General features: G+C 50.2%; 2 protein-coding genes across 7 annotated transcripts; both read left to right on the top strand.

Annotated features, from left to right (window-relative positions):
- The first annotated feature begins 6 nt into the window (after positions 1-6).
- AMDHD2 (amidohydrolase domain containing 2) lies at positions 7-8,344 on the top strand. 3 transcript variants are annotated; one of them, XM_055707868.1, is made up of 12 exons: positions 8-393; positions 924-1,060; positions 1,774-1,913; positions 2,285-2,339; positions 2,743-2,955; positions 4,009-4,097; positions 4,441-4,585; positions 4,854-4,961; positions 5,672-5,740; positions 6,188-6,289; positions 6,684-6,764; positions 6,886-8,344. In XM_055707868.1, exons 1-12 carry the CDS (start codon positions 311-313, stop codon positions 7,236-7,238), a joined length of 1,575 nt encoding a protein of 524 aa, XP_055563843.1. In that variant the 5' UTR covers positions 8-310; the 3' UTR covers positions 7,239-8,344. The 3 variants fall into 3 exon arrangements, 2 of the variants coding, with proteins under 2 accessions (XP_055563843.1, XP_055563844.1); XR_008731822.1 differs by lacking the exon at positions 6,886-8,344 and having other exon boundaries at positions 7-393; positions 5,827-6,289; positions 6,684-6,730; XM_055707869.1 differs by having other exon boundaries at positions 6,684-8,344.
- Positions 8,345-8,936: 592 nt separating this feature from the next.
- Positions 8,937-15,254, top strand: C4H8orf33 (chromosome 4 C8orf33 homolog). 4 transcript variants are annotated; one of them, XM_055707871.1, is made up of 7 exons: positions 8,937-9,035; positions 9,083-9,136; positions 10,500-10,638; positions 10,820-11,547; positions 13,031-13,121; positions 13,236-13,382; positions 13,519-15,254. In XM_055707871.1, exons 3-7 carry the CDS (start codon positions 10,572-10,574, stop codon positions 13,713-13,715), a joined length of 1,230 nt encoding a protein of 409 aa, XP_055563846.1. In that variant the 5' UTR covers positions 8,937-9,035; positions 9,083-9,136; positions 10,500-10,571; the 3' UTR covers positions 13,716-15,254. The 4 variants fall into 4 exon arrangements, with proteins under 4 accessions (XP_055563846.1, XP_055563845.1, XP_055563847.1 ...); XM_055707870.1 differs by having other exon boundaries at positions 8,938-9,042; XM_055707872.1 differs by lacking the exons at positions 8,937-9,035; positions 9,083-9,136 and adding an exon at positions 9,164-9,408.
- The last annotated feature ends 3,445 nt before the right edge of the window (positions 15,255-18,699 follow it).

The raw sequence follows: 18,699 nt of genomic DNA, 5'->3' as shown, positions 1-18,699 counted from the left end.
CCGGCCCCGCCCCGCCCGCCCCGGCGGCCCCGCCCCGCGGAGCCGGGAGCTGCACCGGGCCCGGCCGGAGCGGGTCCCGCGGCGGGGCCTTTTCCTCACGGCGTAGGCCCGGAGCCACGGGGAGGGGCGGGGGCCCACCCACCACCTGCTCCCGGGGCGGTGCTCCGGCCCCCCCGCCCCTCACCGGCTTCCCCGTTCCCGCGGAAGCCGCTCGCCGCGGAGCTGCGGCCTGGCCCCGCTCCGCCACACCCGGTCCCCGCCCCGTCCCCGTCCCTGGCCCCGGCCGCCGGGGCGCTCCCGCAGCCCCGCGATGCCGTCCAACAAATCCGTCTCCGACGCGCCCATCGTCCAGTTCACCAACTGCCGCATCCTGCGGGGCCACCGGCTGCAGAGGTGAGGGTGCGGGGTGCGGGCGGCCGGGGGTGCCGGGGGTGCCGGGGCTCACGGCCGCGCTGCAGAGCCGACCGGGAAGCCGGAGCGCCCGAGGTGCTGTCCCCAGGGCCCCCGTGCGCAGCTGCCGGCTCTCGCCCCCCGCCCTCCCGCTGCCCCCCGGCCCCTCCGCCGGGTTTCATCCCGAAGGAGACGGGCGGGCGTGAGGCGCGGCCCCGCTCCGCGCCCTCGTCCCTCGCTTTGCCGCCCCTGCCCGGCCCCGTGGCCACCGCAGCTACCGCAGCTGACGGGCTGCCCGTGAAAATCCCGTTCCCGTGAGTTTTGTAAAGCCGGAGGCCGGGCAGGGGGAGGGCTGCCGGCGCTGTCGCTGCTGGAAGAGCAGCTTTGCCCTGGTAGACATCAGGGGCCCCGTGGCGGAGGGTGCTGGTGGGGTCTGTCCTGCCCGAGGCCACCCCTGTCACTGGGCCATGGCCACCTGCTCCCGTGTGCTCCACTGCAGATGTCACAGGAGCTTGGTGTGTGTCCTCCTTCAGGGAGGACCTGTGGGTGCGAGAGGGGAAGATCCTCAACCCGGAGAAACTCTTCTTTGACGAGAAGGGCTCTGCTGACATCCAGCTGGACTGTAAGGACAGCATCATCGCCCCCGGCTTCATCGATGTCCAGATCAACGGTACAGTGAGGCCTTGTGCAGAGGGGTAGGGGGTCCCAGGTTTGTCCATCCCAGACCTTCAAACCCTGCTGCATGTGTACTGCCTGTGACCAAGCGCGTTTCAGCTGCTCGAGATAGACGTGAGTCACCAAACCAACGATAAAGAACAATTTTGCCCATGGTTGCTGCTGTCACGTCACTGATCCCCTTTGGCTAGGCGGGGTTTTCAGCCCAGCTTTCCTCTTAACCTCATTTTTATCAACACTTTATCCTGCCCCTGCGCTGGCAGGATGCCCGCCCTACCCTCTTTAGGGTATCTCCTGGACAGAGGGAGGACAGAGCAGGACTTCTCAAGGGAACAAACGATACGTGCAATAGCTCTTTCCTGAGGGTCAAGAATGGCTTGTTCGATGGTAGTTTATGTTGGAAGTCGAATCCCCTTTTCAGTGGGAAATCCTCAGATTTTTGCCCCACATCAAAATACAAATTCAGTGCTCACAAAACATGGGAATGCTGTGGGGAAGAGCCCTTCAGTAGGACAATTGGTTGGATTTGTACTCACAGCGCCTCATGAATGTAGGACAGAAGTGCTGGTGGAACCCTTTGCTTCTGGTCGGTGCCATACAAATGGAGCAGCTCACTCCAGTCATGCAAAATGTTTCTTTGGCGTTTTTGGGTGGGAAAATGTCCACTGGGGAAGCTGCAGTTTCATCTCGGTTTTGTTCGTGGTGCAGGAGGCTTTGGGGTGGACTTCTCCCTAGCTACAGATGACTTCAAATCAGGGATTGACCTGGTCAGTCAGAAAATCCTCTCCCATGGAGTGACCTCCTTCTGTCCCACCCTGGTGACCTCTCCTCCATCTGTGTACCACCAGGTAAGGGACTTCCTCCCCTCTCATCCGCAGGGTGATAAAGGGCTGAGGTTGGTACCAAGAGGTGAGAGGGCCAAGGCTGGACATGTAGAGACTGGAATAGCTGCCTTGGTGCAAGAGCCATGGGCAGGAGGAGCTGGACTTTACCCCTGGATTTCTTGGCCTTAACCTTTAGACTGCTGAGGCACCTATGTCTCCCAGGCCAGCTTTGCACAACAGGGCTTGAGCTGACTTTTTCTTTGTAAGCTGTGTTTGGCTGATGGTCTCAAGTGGTCCAGCGGCAAAGCTCTCTCCAGACCCAACATCTGGATTTGTTTTGGCAGGCTGGGGTGCTGTATCTGGGATGCCATGTCTGACAAACCCCTTTTCTCTAGGTTCTCCCTCAGATCAGTATAAGAAACGGTGGATCCCATGGAGCAGGTATCCTGGGTAAGTGGTTTTGTCCCTTGCTGTTCTCCCTGGTGTTACCCTCATTAGGCAACTATCTTGCTGTTAGGGAAAAGAAGCTGCTGTGGGGACAGCATAGTTGGGAGCTGGAGCTCTCTCGATGGGAGGGATATACAGGTGGGCCCAGAGCCGCTTTCTCCCTCAACTTGTGCCTGACTGTTGCAGTGGTCTCAGTCGTTGTACCCACACAACTCCAGCCCTTTTGGTGTCTTGGCTTGGCCAGTTGCCAGCATCTTTTGCTGTGCTGAGCTCCCAAGTTACCTGAGCCATGTGTTTTGCTGCAGGAGAGCGGCAAGAGCTTGACTGGAGCAGGGTGGACACAGCAGGTTTCTTGGTCCTTGGTGCGGAGAGGAAAGGTCATGGCTTTGTGTTCCTGTTTGGGCAGGGGCCCATTTGGAGGGACCGTTTATCAGCAAGGAGAAGAAAGGAGCGCACCCAGAACACTGCCTCCGCACCTTCGAGGCAGGTGCTTTCCAGGACCTACTGACCACCTACGGGTCTCTGGACTGTGTCCGGATAGTCACCCTGGCCCCAGAGATGAAGAGGAGCAGTGAAGTGATCCAGGAACTCACCAAGCGGGGCATCTGTGTCTCACTCGGTAAGGGCTGGGGCAGAGGGGGCTTAGGGAGACTCTGTCCCCCCTGTGCCACACGGGCCAGGCAGCCCCTCTCAGGGGTGCAGCATCTGTAATGGTGTCTCAGTGCAGCTGGGCGGAGTGGGATTTTCTTTGGCCTGGCCTATATGGAGGAGACAGACCTGTCACAAATGGGGACCTTGCTCGACACTGCAAATCTGTTGCCCTTTGTACAGTAAGGGCCAAACATCATATGGATTGAGGAGCCCTTCCCATTTAACACCAAGTAGCATTCGGTGCTGCTCAAACACAGGAGAGAATAGCAGTCTTATGTGAATAAAGATGTAATCGAGAGTTGATGATGTGGTGAAGTTCCACTGCTACAGGCCTTATTTGACAGGTGAGATCATTTTCCAAGGGTTACTGCTGAGTTTTGATAATGCTGCTTTTCAACCAGAAGCGCTATAGGAGACCTCTTACTCCAGTGTCTTTTTTTTTTTCTTCTTTTTTCTTTCTTTTTCCTTTTTTTTTTTTAAAAAAAAAAGGAGAGGGGAGTTATTCAGGGTGAAATTCAGCCTTAAGTGAGAAGGGGATTCATACAGCGGAGCATCTCTTATCTCACAGCCACACAAAGTGAAAAACTACAGAAAAGCATGGTTTGTCCACAGAGCATTAGAGCTGCCATCTGTGTTGGGGAAAACAAAATGTTCTTTCTGGATAGTTTTATCCCCATATTCTTTCCTGGCAAAGTCCTTGCTGTCTCTACTCCCTTGATACGTCTCTGTAATGCCTTTAAATTTCCAAGGACAGCACAAAGGCATGTCCTTGGACCTGTAACCCAGCCTGAAGGCAACTTTTTCTGAGCAAGGCAGCATTTGTGATGGTTGTGATGTGAACAGTGAATGTGTTCAAGCAAAACAACCAGCCATGGCCAGGCACCTCTGTGCTGAGGCTGACATCTCGGACATCAGCCCAGGGTGGGGCATCAGAGTAGAGTCCTAGTGACAGAGTGTCTCCTCTCCTGTAGGGAAATAAATGGAGAGATGGGCAGAAGAATGTGTTGGTCTTTGTTCCCAGGTCACTCAGTGGCTAATCTCTCCCAGGCTGAGGAGGCTGTGCAGCATGGTGCTACCTTCATCACTCACCTCTTCAATGCCATGTTGCCGGTGAGTAGCCGAGGGCGCTTGCTGTGCACTGGTGTTGCTCTTGGTGCTTTCTCTCCTGCTCCCCACAGATGCATGTTCTCCCCAGCTTGTTTTGTACCAGGCTTTGCAATGAGGTTTCAGCGCTGAACCTCTGGCTTCAGGTTTCCATTGCCTGATCTAAAAGAGTCCAGGCTGTAGCAAACTTGAAATTCAAGGAAGTGCCCACATTTGTCTGGTAGAGAATTGAGCGCCCAGCTGCCAGGCACTGTTTGATAGAGATGGCGGCTGCGTCACCTGAGAGGAAGGGTCTTGGCCCACGAGTCCTGGTGATGCTCCACAGCTTGTTCTCTCTCCCCTCGGGCAGTTCCACCATCGTGATCCTGGAATCGTAGGGCTGCTGACAAGTGACAAGATTCCTGCTGGGCGGAGGGTCTTCTATGGTATGATCTCTGATGGCATTCACACCAACCCTGCCGCCCTGCGAATCGCCCACCGAGCCCACCCCAAAGGTGAGCCATGAGAGGCCCACAGAGCGTCACCAGCTGTCCTGAGCACTGTGCCATCTCCCACAGAACACCCCTGCAAGTGCTCTGGCATGCTGCCCTCACTACCTAAATGAGGTCACAGCCTCGTGTGCTGATCCACAAGCCCTCTTGTCTTGGTCAGATGTGGCTAGGGACACCTTGGCCCCGCTGTAGGAGGACCAGAGTGGGGCAGTGCTCAGAGCTGCAGCAAGAGCTGCAAAGCTAACGCAGCCTCTTTCCTTGCGTTCCTCAGGCTTGGTGCTAGTGACGGATGCAATCGCTGGCATGGGGCTGGCACCAGGTCGGCACACACTTGGTCAGCAGGTGGTGGAGATCGATGGGCTGAACACCTACATTGCAGGTAAGTGCCTCTTGCTAAAGAGCTGGGGACAGCACTGCCACTCGTGTCCATTCCTAGAGAGCTCAGCGCACCTCACAGTGCTGTGCCACCCTCTTGGGGTTTGGTGCCTGATGGCTCCACTGTGATTTGGCCCTGGGGAGAATGAGGCACCTCGTAAAGAGGAGAAGGTACCCCATCTTTGTGGAGGGAGGAGGAATCTGTCAATTTGTAGCTGTCAGCAACACTTTTAAACACCTTGTTGCCCAGTGTCATGGATGCCAGAGGTTCCAGCAAGGTATGAAGACAGAGAAATCCTGCAGATATTTATTGTACCATGTCTTTACTGTAACACTGCCACTTCTTGCTAACTAAGCTCCCTAAGCTGCAAGCAGTTGGAGACTGGGAAGGTATTTCAGAGAAGGATCGTTCCTTTCTCAGTTCCCTTCCTCTGTCTCTGGTAGCAGGTGCCCACATTGTGAACTAGTTTCACCCAGTCCGGGCCTTACGGTGGAGCTGTGGGGTGACATCCTGGCACCTCTCCCTGCACTGCCAGCATGGGCTCTTCCTTGCTGCATTCTGTCACTTGGCAGCAATGGCTGCAGGCCCTCCAACTGGCTCCTCATGCAGCCCAGGTTTCTGCCCATTCTGGTCACATTATGCTTTCCCACCATCCTGCTTCCCCTTGCTATGAGTTCTGGGACCCACTCAGCGCCATCCTGTTCCTCTCCCAGGCACAAAGACCCTGAGCGGTAGTGTGGCAACCATGGACACATGTGTGCGACATTTCCAAGAAGCCACAGGTGAGTGAGCCTTGCCCACAAGCTGCTGCTCCCTATGTTGACACAGGAAGAGGTATCACTTTTGCCAGCTGTGTCTGCTCCACTAGGGAACGTTCCCTCTCACCTGAGGCATGATGAGAAGCGCTGGGAACAGTGCCACTGGCTTCAGATGCGCACCTTTTTGAGGGGAGGTTTGATTTTAACCCATAGTACTAGTGAGAGGTGAACTGTCCTACTCCTTTCTCACAAAGGTGAATGATTTTCCCCTCCCCATACCCTAGGTGTTCAGTTTGCCTCTTCTCGCTTCTCTCCCATAGTGATGTTTCTTCTCCCCAGCTCCATCCAGCTGTGGTGAGGTTGTTCCAGCTCAGGTCCCTGCTAGGCTGACAGTTGCCTTAGCCAGGGGAGTTTGGGCTGCTCTAGCAACAGAGCTGTTTGTTGCCCTGTCTCCTTCCTTCTCTGTCCAAGGGTGCTCAGTAGAGACCGCGTTGGAGGCAGCATCTCTGCATCCCGCCCAGCTCCTGGGGATTGAACACAGAAAGGGAACACTAAATTATGACTCCGATGCAGGTACTGGTATGGGCACAGCAGGTACTGGTATGGGGACAACGGTGTGAGGGCTCCCAGGTGCTGGAGCAAAGCAGGGGCTGCCGTGAACACATCTTCATCCCCTGTTTCAGTGCGAGCTGTGAAGAGACTTGCTCTGCCTGGGATTTGTTCTGGACTTTTGCTCCAGTAGTTTTTCTCTTGGATGCTGGTGGTGTTTCATGAGCCCTTTGGAGAGACCCCCACATCTCAGCCAGGCATGGAGCAGGGCTGCCACAGCAAGGATGGCACCACACTGCCATCCTGCTGCTGTTTATGGGGTGGGGAGAAGCTCTTCTCCAGGGCCCAGCTCTTCCCAGCCATCTTCAGATGTTCCATTTCTCTGACAGCTGCTTCTTTTCTTTCTTGTCCAACGCAGATTTCCTGATGCTGAATGATGGTCTGTATGTGCAAGCCACATACATCGAAGGCAAGGAAGTCTGGAGACAGGATGCATTAGGCATGTGACGCTGGGCTGTCCTGGTGCCCTCTGAGGCCCCCTGGCACTGTGGTTAGCAGTTTTGGTAACCACCCCACTTCTCTTTTTTTTTTTCCTAATTCCTTCTGCAACTCCCTTAAAGGAGCCTCATACCAAAGAGCTGCGTTTTCCAGCCCAGCTGCTGCTTCCAGTTACAGCCATGCCTGCAACAAATTTGTTGGTGCTCAGTTGGTGGAGTGGGGAAAGCAGGCAGATCTGTGTTGGGGGGGAATTGTCAGTCCCTGGACTGACCCGAAGGACTGCACAGCCATCCTGCATGGAGTCCCCAGACAGAGGTGCTCCTGTTGCCATCTTAACAGCAGTGTGAAGCAGTCCCAGCCTTTGCACTGTTTTATACAGCACACGCTAACCTGCCCTGTGCCCCGAGGCAGGCTCAAGCCATTGCCATTCCTCTGCCTGCTGTTTGCCTCCTCCCGGGCAGTCGTGGCTGGTTAGACATCAGCTTCCACCAGCTCAGCTCGCAGCTCTTCACATTAAAAGGTTCCTGTTGTGTCAGCAGAAGTTGAGGATCGTGTTCTGATCCCCCGGCAGTCCCTCTGTCCTGTGTCCTCAGAGCAAGGCTGGTGCAGCTTGCCAGCTTGGTGCCATTGTGGGGCTGTGAATCCACACGGGCTGAATCCTCAGGGCAGAGATCAAACCCAGGAAAACAGGTATTGCTGGTCCTTTGTGCCTTTTCCCTGCATGGGCATTGAGTCAGCAGCACGGGGTTTCAGCTGGAGACATGGACAGCATCCTGCCACAGAAGGCAATGGTCCTCTTAACCCTTTGGTCTGGCTGGCTGGGTTCTGTAGGCTCTGTGCCCAGCCATACTAATAGAGCCTTTGCATTGTCGGATGGGTTTGTGCCATCAGGCCACAGATGGGAAGCTTTTGCTTTGGGGTATGCATCCAGACCGGTGGTGACAAGCTTATGACCCCTCGATCCAGCTCAGGGATTGAGGAAGAGGAGAACTGCAGTGGGATTCTGGCCTTTCAAGACAGTTGCTGATAGCTCATTATTCCTGTGCTTATTATTATCTTCTCTGATACTTGACTGTCAGCTCTTTTACTGACATTTGGACGCTTCTGTGCAAAGACTGATGGTAATTTCAAACCTACCACAGTCAGAAGAGCCTTGCGATAAGTCTTGGACAACCTCTGATAAGCCTCAATTGAATTAGATGGGTTTTGTAGTGAGGGGAGGGCTTAGACAAGGGTTAAGCCTTAGCGAGGGTGGAGGTTGTAAAGCAAGACAGAAGTCTGATCAAGATTGGCAGAAGTGTGCTGATTTTTCCAGTACCTTTTTATAACCTCGAACAGCAACATTCGGAAGTGCTTTCCTAGCACTTTAGAGCCCTGCTGGAATAACTGGCAGCCTTGGAGAATTTCTAACATCAACTGCCAATGTCAGCAGAAACTAAAACCTCCACGACTTCAAGCATTTGAAAGAGATGTCAAATACTGTGCTGCAAAATGTGACGTGCTACAGCATTACGAGTCTCAGCGGGGCCACTTCTGACTGCTGATGAAAAAAATCCAAGGGAAATATGCATACGGAACAAGGTGTCTAACTTTTTTTTTATTTACAAAATTAAATGATCAAAAGGAAACCTAAACCAGAAGTGGCACCGTGCCTGTATATGTGTATTGCCCTTTCTTGCCCGCGGGGGGTACGCGGTGCCCGACCCGCGGCGCTGCGCCGTGCACCGGCCCCGGGCCCTGCGGCTCGGCGGGGCCCGCGGGACTCGGTCCCGGGAGGGGGCCCCAGCGGCCAGGCCCGCATCCCGGCAGGGCCCAGCGGCTCCCTGCGGGCCTCGGGGAAGGCAGGCGGGCCGCGGCGGCCTCAGCTACCCCGCCGAAGGGGGGCTCGGCGCCTCCGTTCCGCCTCCTGCCGAGGCGACCCCGCCGTGCCGCGGCACCCCCCGCCCCCCCGGCCCTGGCCCCGGCGAAGGCAGGGCCCGGGGGGACGGCGCCGGGGCTTGCCCCCGCTGTACGCCAGATACCGGGCCTCGCGGGGACGGCGGGCGCCGCTCTCCCCTCAGCGCGGCGGGCGGAACGGAGGCGCGGGGCGCGGGAGCGGGCGGCGGGCGGACCGCGGCGGGGGGAGCCCTTTGGGCGGTGCACGGCGGCCCGGCCCTTCCGCCTCGAGGCCAGGGCTCCTCACAGGCCCGGCCCCGGCGGTGGCGGGCAGGTCCCGGTGGCTGGTGTCGGGCGGAGCGGCGAGCCCGGGCGCCCGCACGCTGCTCCGTGACCGGCGGTGGGCGGCGGCGGGCGGCGGCAGGCGGCGGCAGGCGGCGGCAGGCGGCGGCAGGCGGGCCGGCTTCCTTCCCGCGGCGGCTGCCCGGCATGGAGCGGGTAAGAGCTTCGGGCGGCCGCCCCCCACCTCAGTGCCCTGTTCTCCCCGCCGGCCCTCGGCCGAGGCACCTCCCTCCCGCCCCAGCTCCCGGGAGGCTCGCTTGGGACGGCATCCCTGGTAGCTCTGCTTGCCTCCCCCAGTCACCTCGTTATTTCGCTGAAGCAAGATTTTTACTTTTCATTTCCTTATGCGTTATAATGACCGACTCCTTCGCAGGTGGACTTCTGAGCCTTACTTTATAGGAGGCCGACAGGGTAAAAATACAGCAAAGGTAGTCTTAAGGACTTGTGCTTAGCATGAAGATAAATCCTGTGTGCTGCCGGTGTTGTGCTGGAGGGAAATCTGCTGTGGAGACAAACTATATCATAGGAAAAGCTTCAGGAAAAATGAGAAGTCTTCCATTTGGGGGCTTTAAAATGAGTGGAGGAGAAAAAAAGAAGCAAAAAATCGTGGGAAGTCCTGGGTTGCCAGGGGTGGGGGGTTTTACAGCTAGTAAGTTTATTGTCTCTAATTTTTGTCATGAAGAGGGCATGCTTGATGCCCTCCATGTAGGCAGTGTGGCAGGGCATGTGTCCCACCCTGTGCTGTGTTGCTTTATGGTGTAAATTGAGCTGTTACACACTGCAGCTCAAGCATAAAGCCAAGAAAAGGGTTTATGACTCGCTGGTCTGATTTCCAGTAAGAGGGGAGAAGGCTTCAGAAAACTCAGGTTTTGAATCAGTTTTGCGGGTGGGGGATTTATGCTTCTTTTAAATATTGTGTCTTTTCCCATCCCATGTCCAAGGCTCCCCAAGGCATGTTCCAAGATGAGCCGGAGTGGTGCCTTTCGCAGCTGGAGGCAAATGTCACTTGTCTCAACTCAGCCCCAAAACAAAGTGTGTTGCTTCTTAGATAATTTGCTCTGACACAAAGAACTGGGATTACTGTTGTGGTCAGGCCAGTGTCTATGAGAGTCAAGTAAGCGTCCTGCTTTTCAGAGCGTGCTCTCTACTCAGGTCAGATTTTTTCCAGTCTTCCAAGGAAGAGACACCAAGCTAGGCTCTTGGATTTGTCAGTTGGTTTGGGGAAGGGTGGTTAAGCCCTGTGTAGCTTCTGTGTCAGTAGTGCACTTATTGCAGTGTAAGATCCATACTGTGTATAATAAGCAGCTAAGATATCCCCCACTTAAGAGCATTTAATGGTATTTCAGCTTCTAGAAGCACTTGGAGAATTTCATTTCAATTGAATGTCAGTCATGGATTAGTCAGAGGTATGAATACAGAACACTTTCAAAGAGACAAGAGTCATCAGCATCCCACAATACGGTTTGTAAGGCCACCATAACCTGTTTCTGGTCTCTCTTGGTCTCTTTCTTGAGTGCAGTAGAGGAGACAACAGCACATTCTCAAGGTCCTGCGCTCCCATGAGATTCCTCCTGTGAAGAAGCAACAAGTGATGAACCACGTGTTTGGGAACTATCGTCTCAAGATGGCTGAGAACCAAAAGAGCATGGAGAAGGCAGGTGAGCTTGAACTGTCCATTCAGGGGATGGTGATCTTTGGTCCTTTTCTGTAGATTTCTTATGTTGCAGCTTTTGATTGGATTGCCTCTCTGCAGCAATGCCTTACAGGAGGAGTTGCAGTAGCATCCCCATAGTAGGAAACTGGCATATTGATGGAAACATTATTCTCTGTCTTTTCTAGGTGTGAAACCTGGCAATGTGGAAGTGCAGCAAAGCAATGGGCAGGCCTCAGATGGTGTGGTATATGGGAAACAGTTTGACCAAGTCTCTGAGGCAAAGCCAGAGTCATTCATGTCATCTGGCAACAGCTTCCAATTTGATTTCACTCTTTCTCAGATTGACCCAGGAGCAAGTGGCACACCTCTGGAAGCAGTCCCTGATGTCAGTGCTGCTGAGCAGATACAAACCAGTGTAAGAGCCACCAAGGAGAACTGGAATGGAGCCTCGAGTTTTGCTGCCTCTGGACAAGAACCCAAGTTTGCTTTCAATTTTGCTATCCCAGATGATGACTGTTCTCTGGTTCAATTAGTTCCGGCAAGCCAACATACAGAGTGTGCAGCAGATCATGAAGTGCTGGGTAATTCACTGCCTGCTGAATCGGGAGGTTTGCCACGTATTTCAGCTTTGCAGAAGCCCGAGTTGACTCAACTTACAAGTAGTGCACCCAACAAGGATAGAAGCCATGTCACATTGAAGATCCCCCAACCAGAGACTGCCCCTGGAGATGAGCTGGTGAGAGAGAAATCAACAACAGGTGGAGCTGCCCAGAAGAAGAAGAAGAAGAAAAAGCAGCAAAAAACATCTGTCAGTAAAAAGGAGATTGAAGAAACTGAAATCAACAGGAAGGCGAAGGCAAAGGCAGAAGCTAACAGATGTCAAAATACTTCCCACCCAGAAGAGGTCTCTCAGGTATTTAAATATTGATGGGATCCCACAGTTTATGAACCCTTGAGCAAAAGAGAAACTTGAGTGCCAAAAGACAAAGATTGCTGCTTATTTCTTACAGCAGCTCTTTTCTTCCTTTGCTAGGCATTTGAGGAACCTAAGTAGTGAAAAGTAAGTTAATGGTCTTTCATTGTCTGCTTCAGACTTGTGCTAAAACATTTTATGTTTAGGCTTGTGATGACTAATCCTGGGAAGCTGGGTGCCATGTTTTCTTAAAAAAATAAATAAAAATTAAATAAATACATAATTTAAAATGGAGGTAACTGTCCTCAGTCAGTGCCAAGCTGGTATCTGTGCGTGCTGAACCAGGCACTGTGCCCCTGATTTGTGTGTTAGTGGGTAGGATGAATTGCTCACATAATGCAAACAGCAAAGCTGAGGTACCTGGTGTAGCCAAGGATGCAGCAGGGTCTGGTGCAAAGCTTAAGGGTGTTTCTGAGAAGGTTCCCGCTGTAAGGCATGGCCCAGAAACTGACTGCAGTTGCAAGTTATGTGTAAACACACTATTAAGGCACGCCCTTAAGGTTTTCTAATGTTCTGCTAAGGTCCAGGTCTTCATTCCGTTTTTCTTTTCAGCACTGGTGTAGTTATTGACAAACAATGGCAGTTGAGCAATACTGAAATACAAAATTATTAAGAAAACCTTCCTTTCATTGGTATTCTACACAGAAGTCGCACTGGGTGTTCACCTGTCTCTTGATACGTTTCATCCAAAGTGCTGCTTCACCAACAATTCTACTAATAAACACTGCTGAGTACCAGAAAGGTAGAAAGATTTGAAGGTGATGGCCCTTCCAGTCCATTGGATGGAGACTGTTGTAAAGAAAAGGAGACAGCATGAGGGCTTTTCTGTTTACACGTACATAACAGTTAAAAATTGCTTCAGCCACAGCATGAACCCTGTTTTCCTCTCCCTTCCATTGCTCTGTTAGCCAGGTGGCTTTGCTTGATGGGACTTGGCTTCTTCCATCATTGTGGGCTTTCAGCTTCCTTCTCCTCGTGCATTTCAGGTTGAACAAGCACAAAGGAGCTCAGAAACCAAGACACAGCTTCTGATTTTGTCCATTGTTTGCTTTTTGATTTTGGGCAGATTAGGGTTTTTTGTTGTTGTTAATGCTTATTCCTCCCAACTGTAAGTTGATTTGACAGCTTCTTTCAGGGAAAAGGCCCTGGACAGCTTTCTAGAAAACAGCATTATGTGAATGGCAGCCAAATATAAAATCCATCAGAGGCAACTGAGTTGCAACTAAACATTTGTCCAGTGCTTTAACTTTATCCAGTGAAAAACACTATAGGGAAAATGTCATGAAGTCAATAAAGTACTCACCAGAACATAAAATTTGGAGTAGTCCTGACTTTATGTAGATACTTTTCTTCCTGTGTAGCAACTGCTGCTCTAATTTTTGGACTGCTTACTTCCTTGTGCTCACTCTGCTCTGTTGCATAGCAGTCAGATGACCAGCTGCGGAAAGAGGTGTACTGGTGTGTGGAACAGCTGGAACTTGGCCTGAAGACACAGAAACCTACTCCAAAGCAGGGTAAGCATTCAAGTAAATGAGAGATCTCACCTGTGGAAGGGTTGGCAAGCATGCAAGTGTAGAGCCAGTGAGGAGTCTTAAACTTTGCTTTGTTTCTCCTTTGCACTGCTTCAGTCGAGGAGTCTCTCCGTGCGATCAAGACACTGCGCAGTGACAAGGCTCCACTGGTGAAAAAGCGTCAGCTCATGAGAGCCATGTTTGGAGACTACAGGAAGAAGATGGAGGAGGATCTGTGCAAAGAGCTGAAGCTCATGGAGATAGGTAGGAGAACTTTGCCTGGTAGGGGAAGAGAAGAAGAAAAGGCTTCGCTCCTGCCCTTTGTATTGCTTTGTGGAGTGGGACTTCACTATATGAGATGACTAAACTTCTCTTACTCCTTTTTTCTCCCCTCTTTAAGCTGCAAAATCTGCCAGGATCGTGGAAGTGAAGGGAAGTATCCGCAACAAGAGTGGCCAGTTCGTCCGAAAGCACTCAGGAATTTGCAGGAAAAGCCAAGGTTCAGCAGGATCCCCTCCAGAGTCACCCAGGACACTTAACACAGATTCTTTCAAATTCCTAACTTCCCAAGAAGAGTTTTACTTTAATTTCTTTTAGGAAAGGTTTTTAGACTAAAACTGTGGCCGAAAACTGTGCCAAATCTCCTGTAGGCTTAAAAATGGTGGAAAGATGCTGTAGAAAATATTGTGCAAGAATCTCTGTGTATTTCTCAAAGAAAGGATCCTCTTTCAGAGTGCCTTATCTAGAGGTCTAAAACCTATCTGCCTGCTGCATGTATGACCCTAAGACTCGGTATACATGGTACTCCTCTGTTCTCACACTGTAGAAGGGCGCCTTTGCAAAATACCAGCACAGAGTCTGGAAGGATCTGGTTTTCTTCCTTGAGAATTGACATTAACCTAAGAATCTGTCTTTTATACTGGGAGATTTTCCCACTTTCCTGTTGCTTTTAAATAGAGCAGACCTTTTATAGCAGATGAGGCAGCGATGCGTGCAGAAGGCAATGGTTTGTCATGAAGATCCAGCAGCGTAAGCATAAGGGATAGTTGATTTTTTCCGCTCCTTGTGAGTCTGTGTGAGTGCAGCTTCTGGTATCCAGAAAGCACTGGGCAGCGTGTGTCATCACTGCCATCTAGAGAGTATGAGTTCAGAATCTTGGAGGAAAATGAGTGAGAATCATCCTTGCTCATTCATCTCTTTAATTGACAGGAAGAGAACTGCAAATGCTGATGGTAGTCTAGGGGTATAAGGACAGCTGTTTCCAGACAGGGAAAGATTTTTGTTGCTTGAAGCCAGGTTTTGGCCAGCTAGGAAAGATGTACAATCAGTTCTTAAAAAAATAACTTTATAAGTAGCCCAGTTACAACCACTAGTGACTCAGAGGATAAATCGGCTGCATGCCAAACCTTGGGTGGTGGTGAAATGAACGGTGAGAGCCCAAAGAATCTTTTGCACTTGATGTGTATTAAATTTTTGCTTTCCAAACAGTTGAATTTGTGTCTCCAGTGTTTAGATATTGCTCCAACCACTGAGCCCATCTTCTGTGTTCATGCAGAAAATCTTCCTCACTAAGGCTAAAAAAGCTGAAGGAATTGAAGTCCTTTAAAAGGAAACATGATATCAGGTGTCCCTAGGGTGCAGTGCTTTCCTTCCTTTTTATAGTTCAGTCATCCTGTATGAAAAGTGAGAAATGGGAGTGTAGGCAGATTCCAGGGTGTACTGAGAGCAGCTGAGAGATGGTGGAAAACATTTGCTAGGAAAGACTAAAAAACCCTGTTGTTGGCTAAAAAAAATACATTTTATTGCGAAGCTCTGATGCAGTCAGTTGCATCTGTGAGGGTTGCGGTTTGGGTGTTTATATATAAATATATACATATATATGTATTTTAAAGAATGCCTGTCTAGTCATAAGGAGAAACTGAACCTGTGTAATATATCTGATGAGGAGAAATATGGAGAGAAGACTCTCAGTCTTCTGGAACTCAGTATGTTAAAACTGGAAACCAATAGGTTATCAGACTATTATTGTACTTGCTGAGGAGCATTGCTGTTACTTTCTATGGAACAACACTATGCAGTATTTTTTGGATTTCCAGGATTTTATATTAAACATACAAGAGCTGTGTCATTGTCAAACTTTTAGTGTTTTAGTGTTTTCATGCTGTTTACTAAGAGGAAAGAGCATTTTTCTTGTGTATGACCTTGGAACTACAGCTGTTTTCTATCCTAGCTGGTTATGCAGCATATGTCTGGGAAGTAGTTACTTTTTTTTCCTTGTCTTGTTTCAAGTAGAGTTGCTAAAATGTTATAAAATCCTGTGCTGTGGAAGGCAGCAGAAGGATTCTGGGAAGCATTCTTACATAATTGCCTCGTGCTTGTACGATTCATTAGGCGTTCACAGTCAGAATAAAGATACCAGTGAGGTAGACGTTTGGTGTAACCGAATCCAGCCGGTTTATCTCCAAAAAGGTGAGAGAAAAGTGCATCCTAATACATTAATAGCTCCTCTGTTTTATCAGATATCTTCACATAATGCTGACCTGCAGAAGTCAACCCGTATTCCTTTCACAGTGCTTCATTATTGGAGGATTCAGAAGGCAAATGCTCATCCATCCAATACTTCATAGACCTGAATGTATCGCTTGACCTGTGGACTTGAGTGCGAGACCAGAGTCGCCTGGGTCAGTGCCATGAGTGGACTCTGATACTGGATAAGACGTTTTGCTTTTCTGTGTCCACTCCTTGTTTTCAAAGGCAAGGTGATGCCTGTTGTGTTTTTGACTGATGTGCCTAAGTTATTTCATTAATGATTGTGTCTTGAAGAGGTAATTCTGTAGTATTTTGCATCTGAAATTGCAGCATTTTTTGCTTCACTCTCGAGCTTTTCAGTGTTTGAAGTATCTCTGGTGCATTACTGTTTGTTTGAAAGGAAACAAGCAATGATATTAGAATTTAGGAAATGTTGTCTGCTCCATCAGTCTGTTCCCTTTTATAGGAGCCACACTTCAGTCTTAATATTTTTTTTTTAATTTAGTTTTCCCCATTTAGCATCTCTTTCTTTAGGATTTCAATGCTGTCTAGGGTTTCAGTGATGTCTCGTTACAGCAGTGTCAGGTTTGGGTCAGAGTCTTGCTGCAGGAGTTACTCTAGTACATTTGGCTGGAGGGATGGTCCATGCCCTAAAGGCATTAACAATGTACAGCAGTGAGGGAGAAAGATGTTCTCATCTGTTTGAAGTTCTCTGTTCCCGTGTTTTTGCATTAAGGAAGCGTAGCTCAGTTTTGGTAGAAGATTGAGCTCAGTTCTGATCTGCCCATCTCTTTCTGCATCCTCTCCTCAGCTTTGTGCCATGCATTTGATAGCAGTGCAAAAGGGGTGACTGGGTTTGTGGTACTGTATCTTTTTGGCGACTGCCTCTAAATGTAGTGCAGCAGCGCCAGGTCCGGGCTCTTAGGGCAGCAAACTGCTAACAATATCGTTCAGCCTGGTTGTGGCCTCAGGAATGAGTTAAAGACAAGCAAAAAGTGAGTGCGAAGTACAACAGTGCCTCTAGAGCAAAACTTGCTTAATAGCATTGGTCTTGAAAAAGTAAAAAGCTGAGGATCGACTTCTAGAGTAACAGGATGAAGGAACACTGGAGGAAAGCAGAGGGAAGGTTTCACTTTTGAGAACAAAGTGCAAGAATTTTATAGTTTTTTCTGTGGCAGGGTGAGCCCAAGAATGTTTCCACACAGAGGCGGTAGAAATCCATGTGTGATCTCTCTTCTTTTTAGGCTTGGCACCCTCATCTGTAAAAAGATCCCCTAGCTAAGGTTAGAAAACGCAATCCCATTCCACACAGACCCTGACTCCAGGCAGGGGAGAGAGCAGGCAATGGGCAGCCTCCCCCTCACAGACCGGCTCTGTCCCGGTGGCTGCTCGTTCCCGCTTCCATTTTGGCTGTTAACCTGGGTGCTGGGCCCTAATTGGTAAGTTCTTCCGATCCTTCCCTTGGCCTTGGTCAGTGGAAGTGCAGTTATTGGTCCCTGGGCTGCCCATTTTCTGGCCTGAGTATTTGGGGGCAGAGCCACTGAGGAACAGCCTACAAAGGATCTGCAAGGGACACCTGCAGAGTTCAGCTGAAATTTCCCGAGTCCCAGCAGCCGCTTGTATGAGGACTCCTTCTCCCAGGATCAGCAAAGACAGGAGGAAGCCAACAAATTGGTCCTACTGAACCTGTAACTCGGGTGATGAATATTCCCTTCTGCCACTGAAATTTTTTTAAGTGTTCTGAGTGTGGACGGCATCTAAAGATCTCTGAAGGATAAAATACTCTATTGCCTTCCTGTGGGAAGGAAAACCGCAGTCCTAACTTACCTTTTCTTTGAATCAGAAAGAAGAAAAGCTTGCCACTTCAAGCAAGACAAGTATTCAAACAGTGTAACAGAAGGAAAGTTATTTGAAGAGTAGTAAGCTTTGAACCTGCAGTTCCTTAACAAAAAAAGAGGAGAGATAGTGCTATTTTAAGATCATATGGAGGTGACAGATGATCTTGTATCTTTCTGCTGAAGTTATTTTACTCTAAAGACAAAGTTGTATTTTCTTTGCCTAAAACATTTTGCTGCTTGCTGTCTGTGCTGCTTTCATCTTTAGAGCTGCTGGAAGGTCTGTAAGGGTCTGTAAGCCACACTGCTTTAGAAAATTGAACTTTGACATCAGCTACCACGGTGCTTTGATTACTGGCAGCAGTCCTTCCCGTGGATGCTGACAGCTGGAAAGTGCTGAGCACCTACTGTATTTGGCCTGTCTGTCATCTTCCCTTTGAGTACATCGACAGGCACTGCTAGCTCCTTGGTATCTCACCGCCAAGATGGAAGAAGTCTGGGTTGTGTATCTCTGCCTGATTTTGCTTGTCATAGTGCTTTTTCTAATGAAGCATAACCCGCACGTGGAAGAGGCCAAGAAGGAGAGGGAGAGCAAAACTCCCCCGCCATCATCTTCCTTTTTCCCCAGTAATGTCGGCAAAAAACTGGAGCACACCCAGGAAGAGCTGGAGAACTATCTGGACAGGCTAACCCACGTCTTGTTTGACACAGAAGCTAGGAAAAGGGATGGTCACCATGATCAGAAGTCCCACCATCACAGAAGTGCTGATGTGATGTCTGAAACTAAGGAGCACTCGGGAAAGGAGGCAGCACGCTCTCAGCATCTGTCAAGCTACACAAGGGTTCAGGTATGAGGTTTATAAAGACTTCCAGACTGAACCAGACTTAGAGCTCCTGGCCGAGGTCGTGAATCCTGTTGAAATGCATAGGCTGTGAGCTTGGATGGGGAAGAGGTGGGGGGAAAGTGTCGCTATTTTGATGTATAATACTTTCCTATTTTTGCACTGTAGGTTTTAACATTAAGCAGTCATTCAGAGACAGCTCTATGTGACATGAGTTGTACGTACCTTACTTGTGTAAGCTGTCATTGTTGGCATTAACAACTGTGCATGTGTCTGAATGTAAATTATTCTTTCCTATATTAACAGAAATAGGTGTCATTTCTTCAAGAAATTATTGCGCAGCTCTTCAGCTGTTATAAATCTCCCACTTTTCCC

The sequence above is a fragment of the Falco cherrug genome, chromosome 4 (genome assembly GCF_023634085.1).
Source record: "Falco cherrug isolate bFalChe1 chromosome 4, bFalChe1.pri, whole genome shotgun sequence".
NCBI classification, from domain to species: domain Eukaryota; kingdom Metazoa; phylum Chordata; class Aves; order Falconiformes; family Falconidae; genus Falco; species Falco cherrug.
Note: the sequence above shows the minus strand (reverse complement) of the source record. Positions and strands in the feature narration are given on the sequence as shown.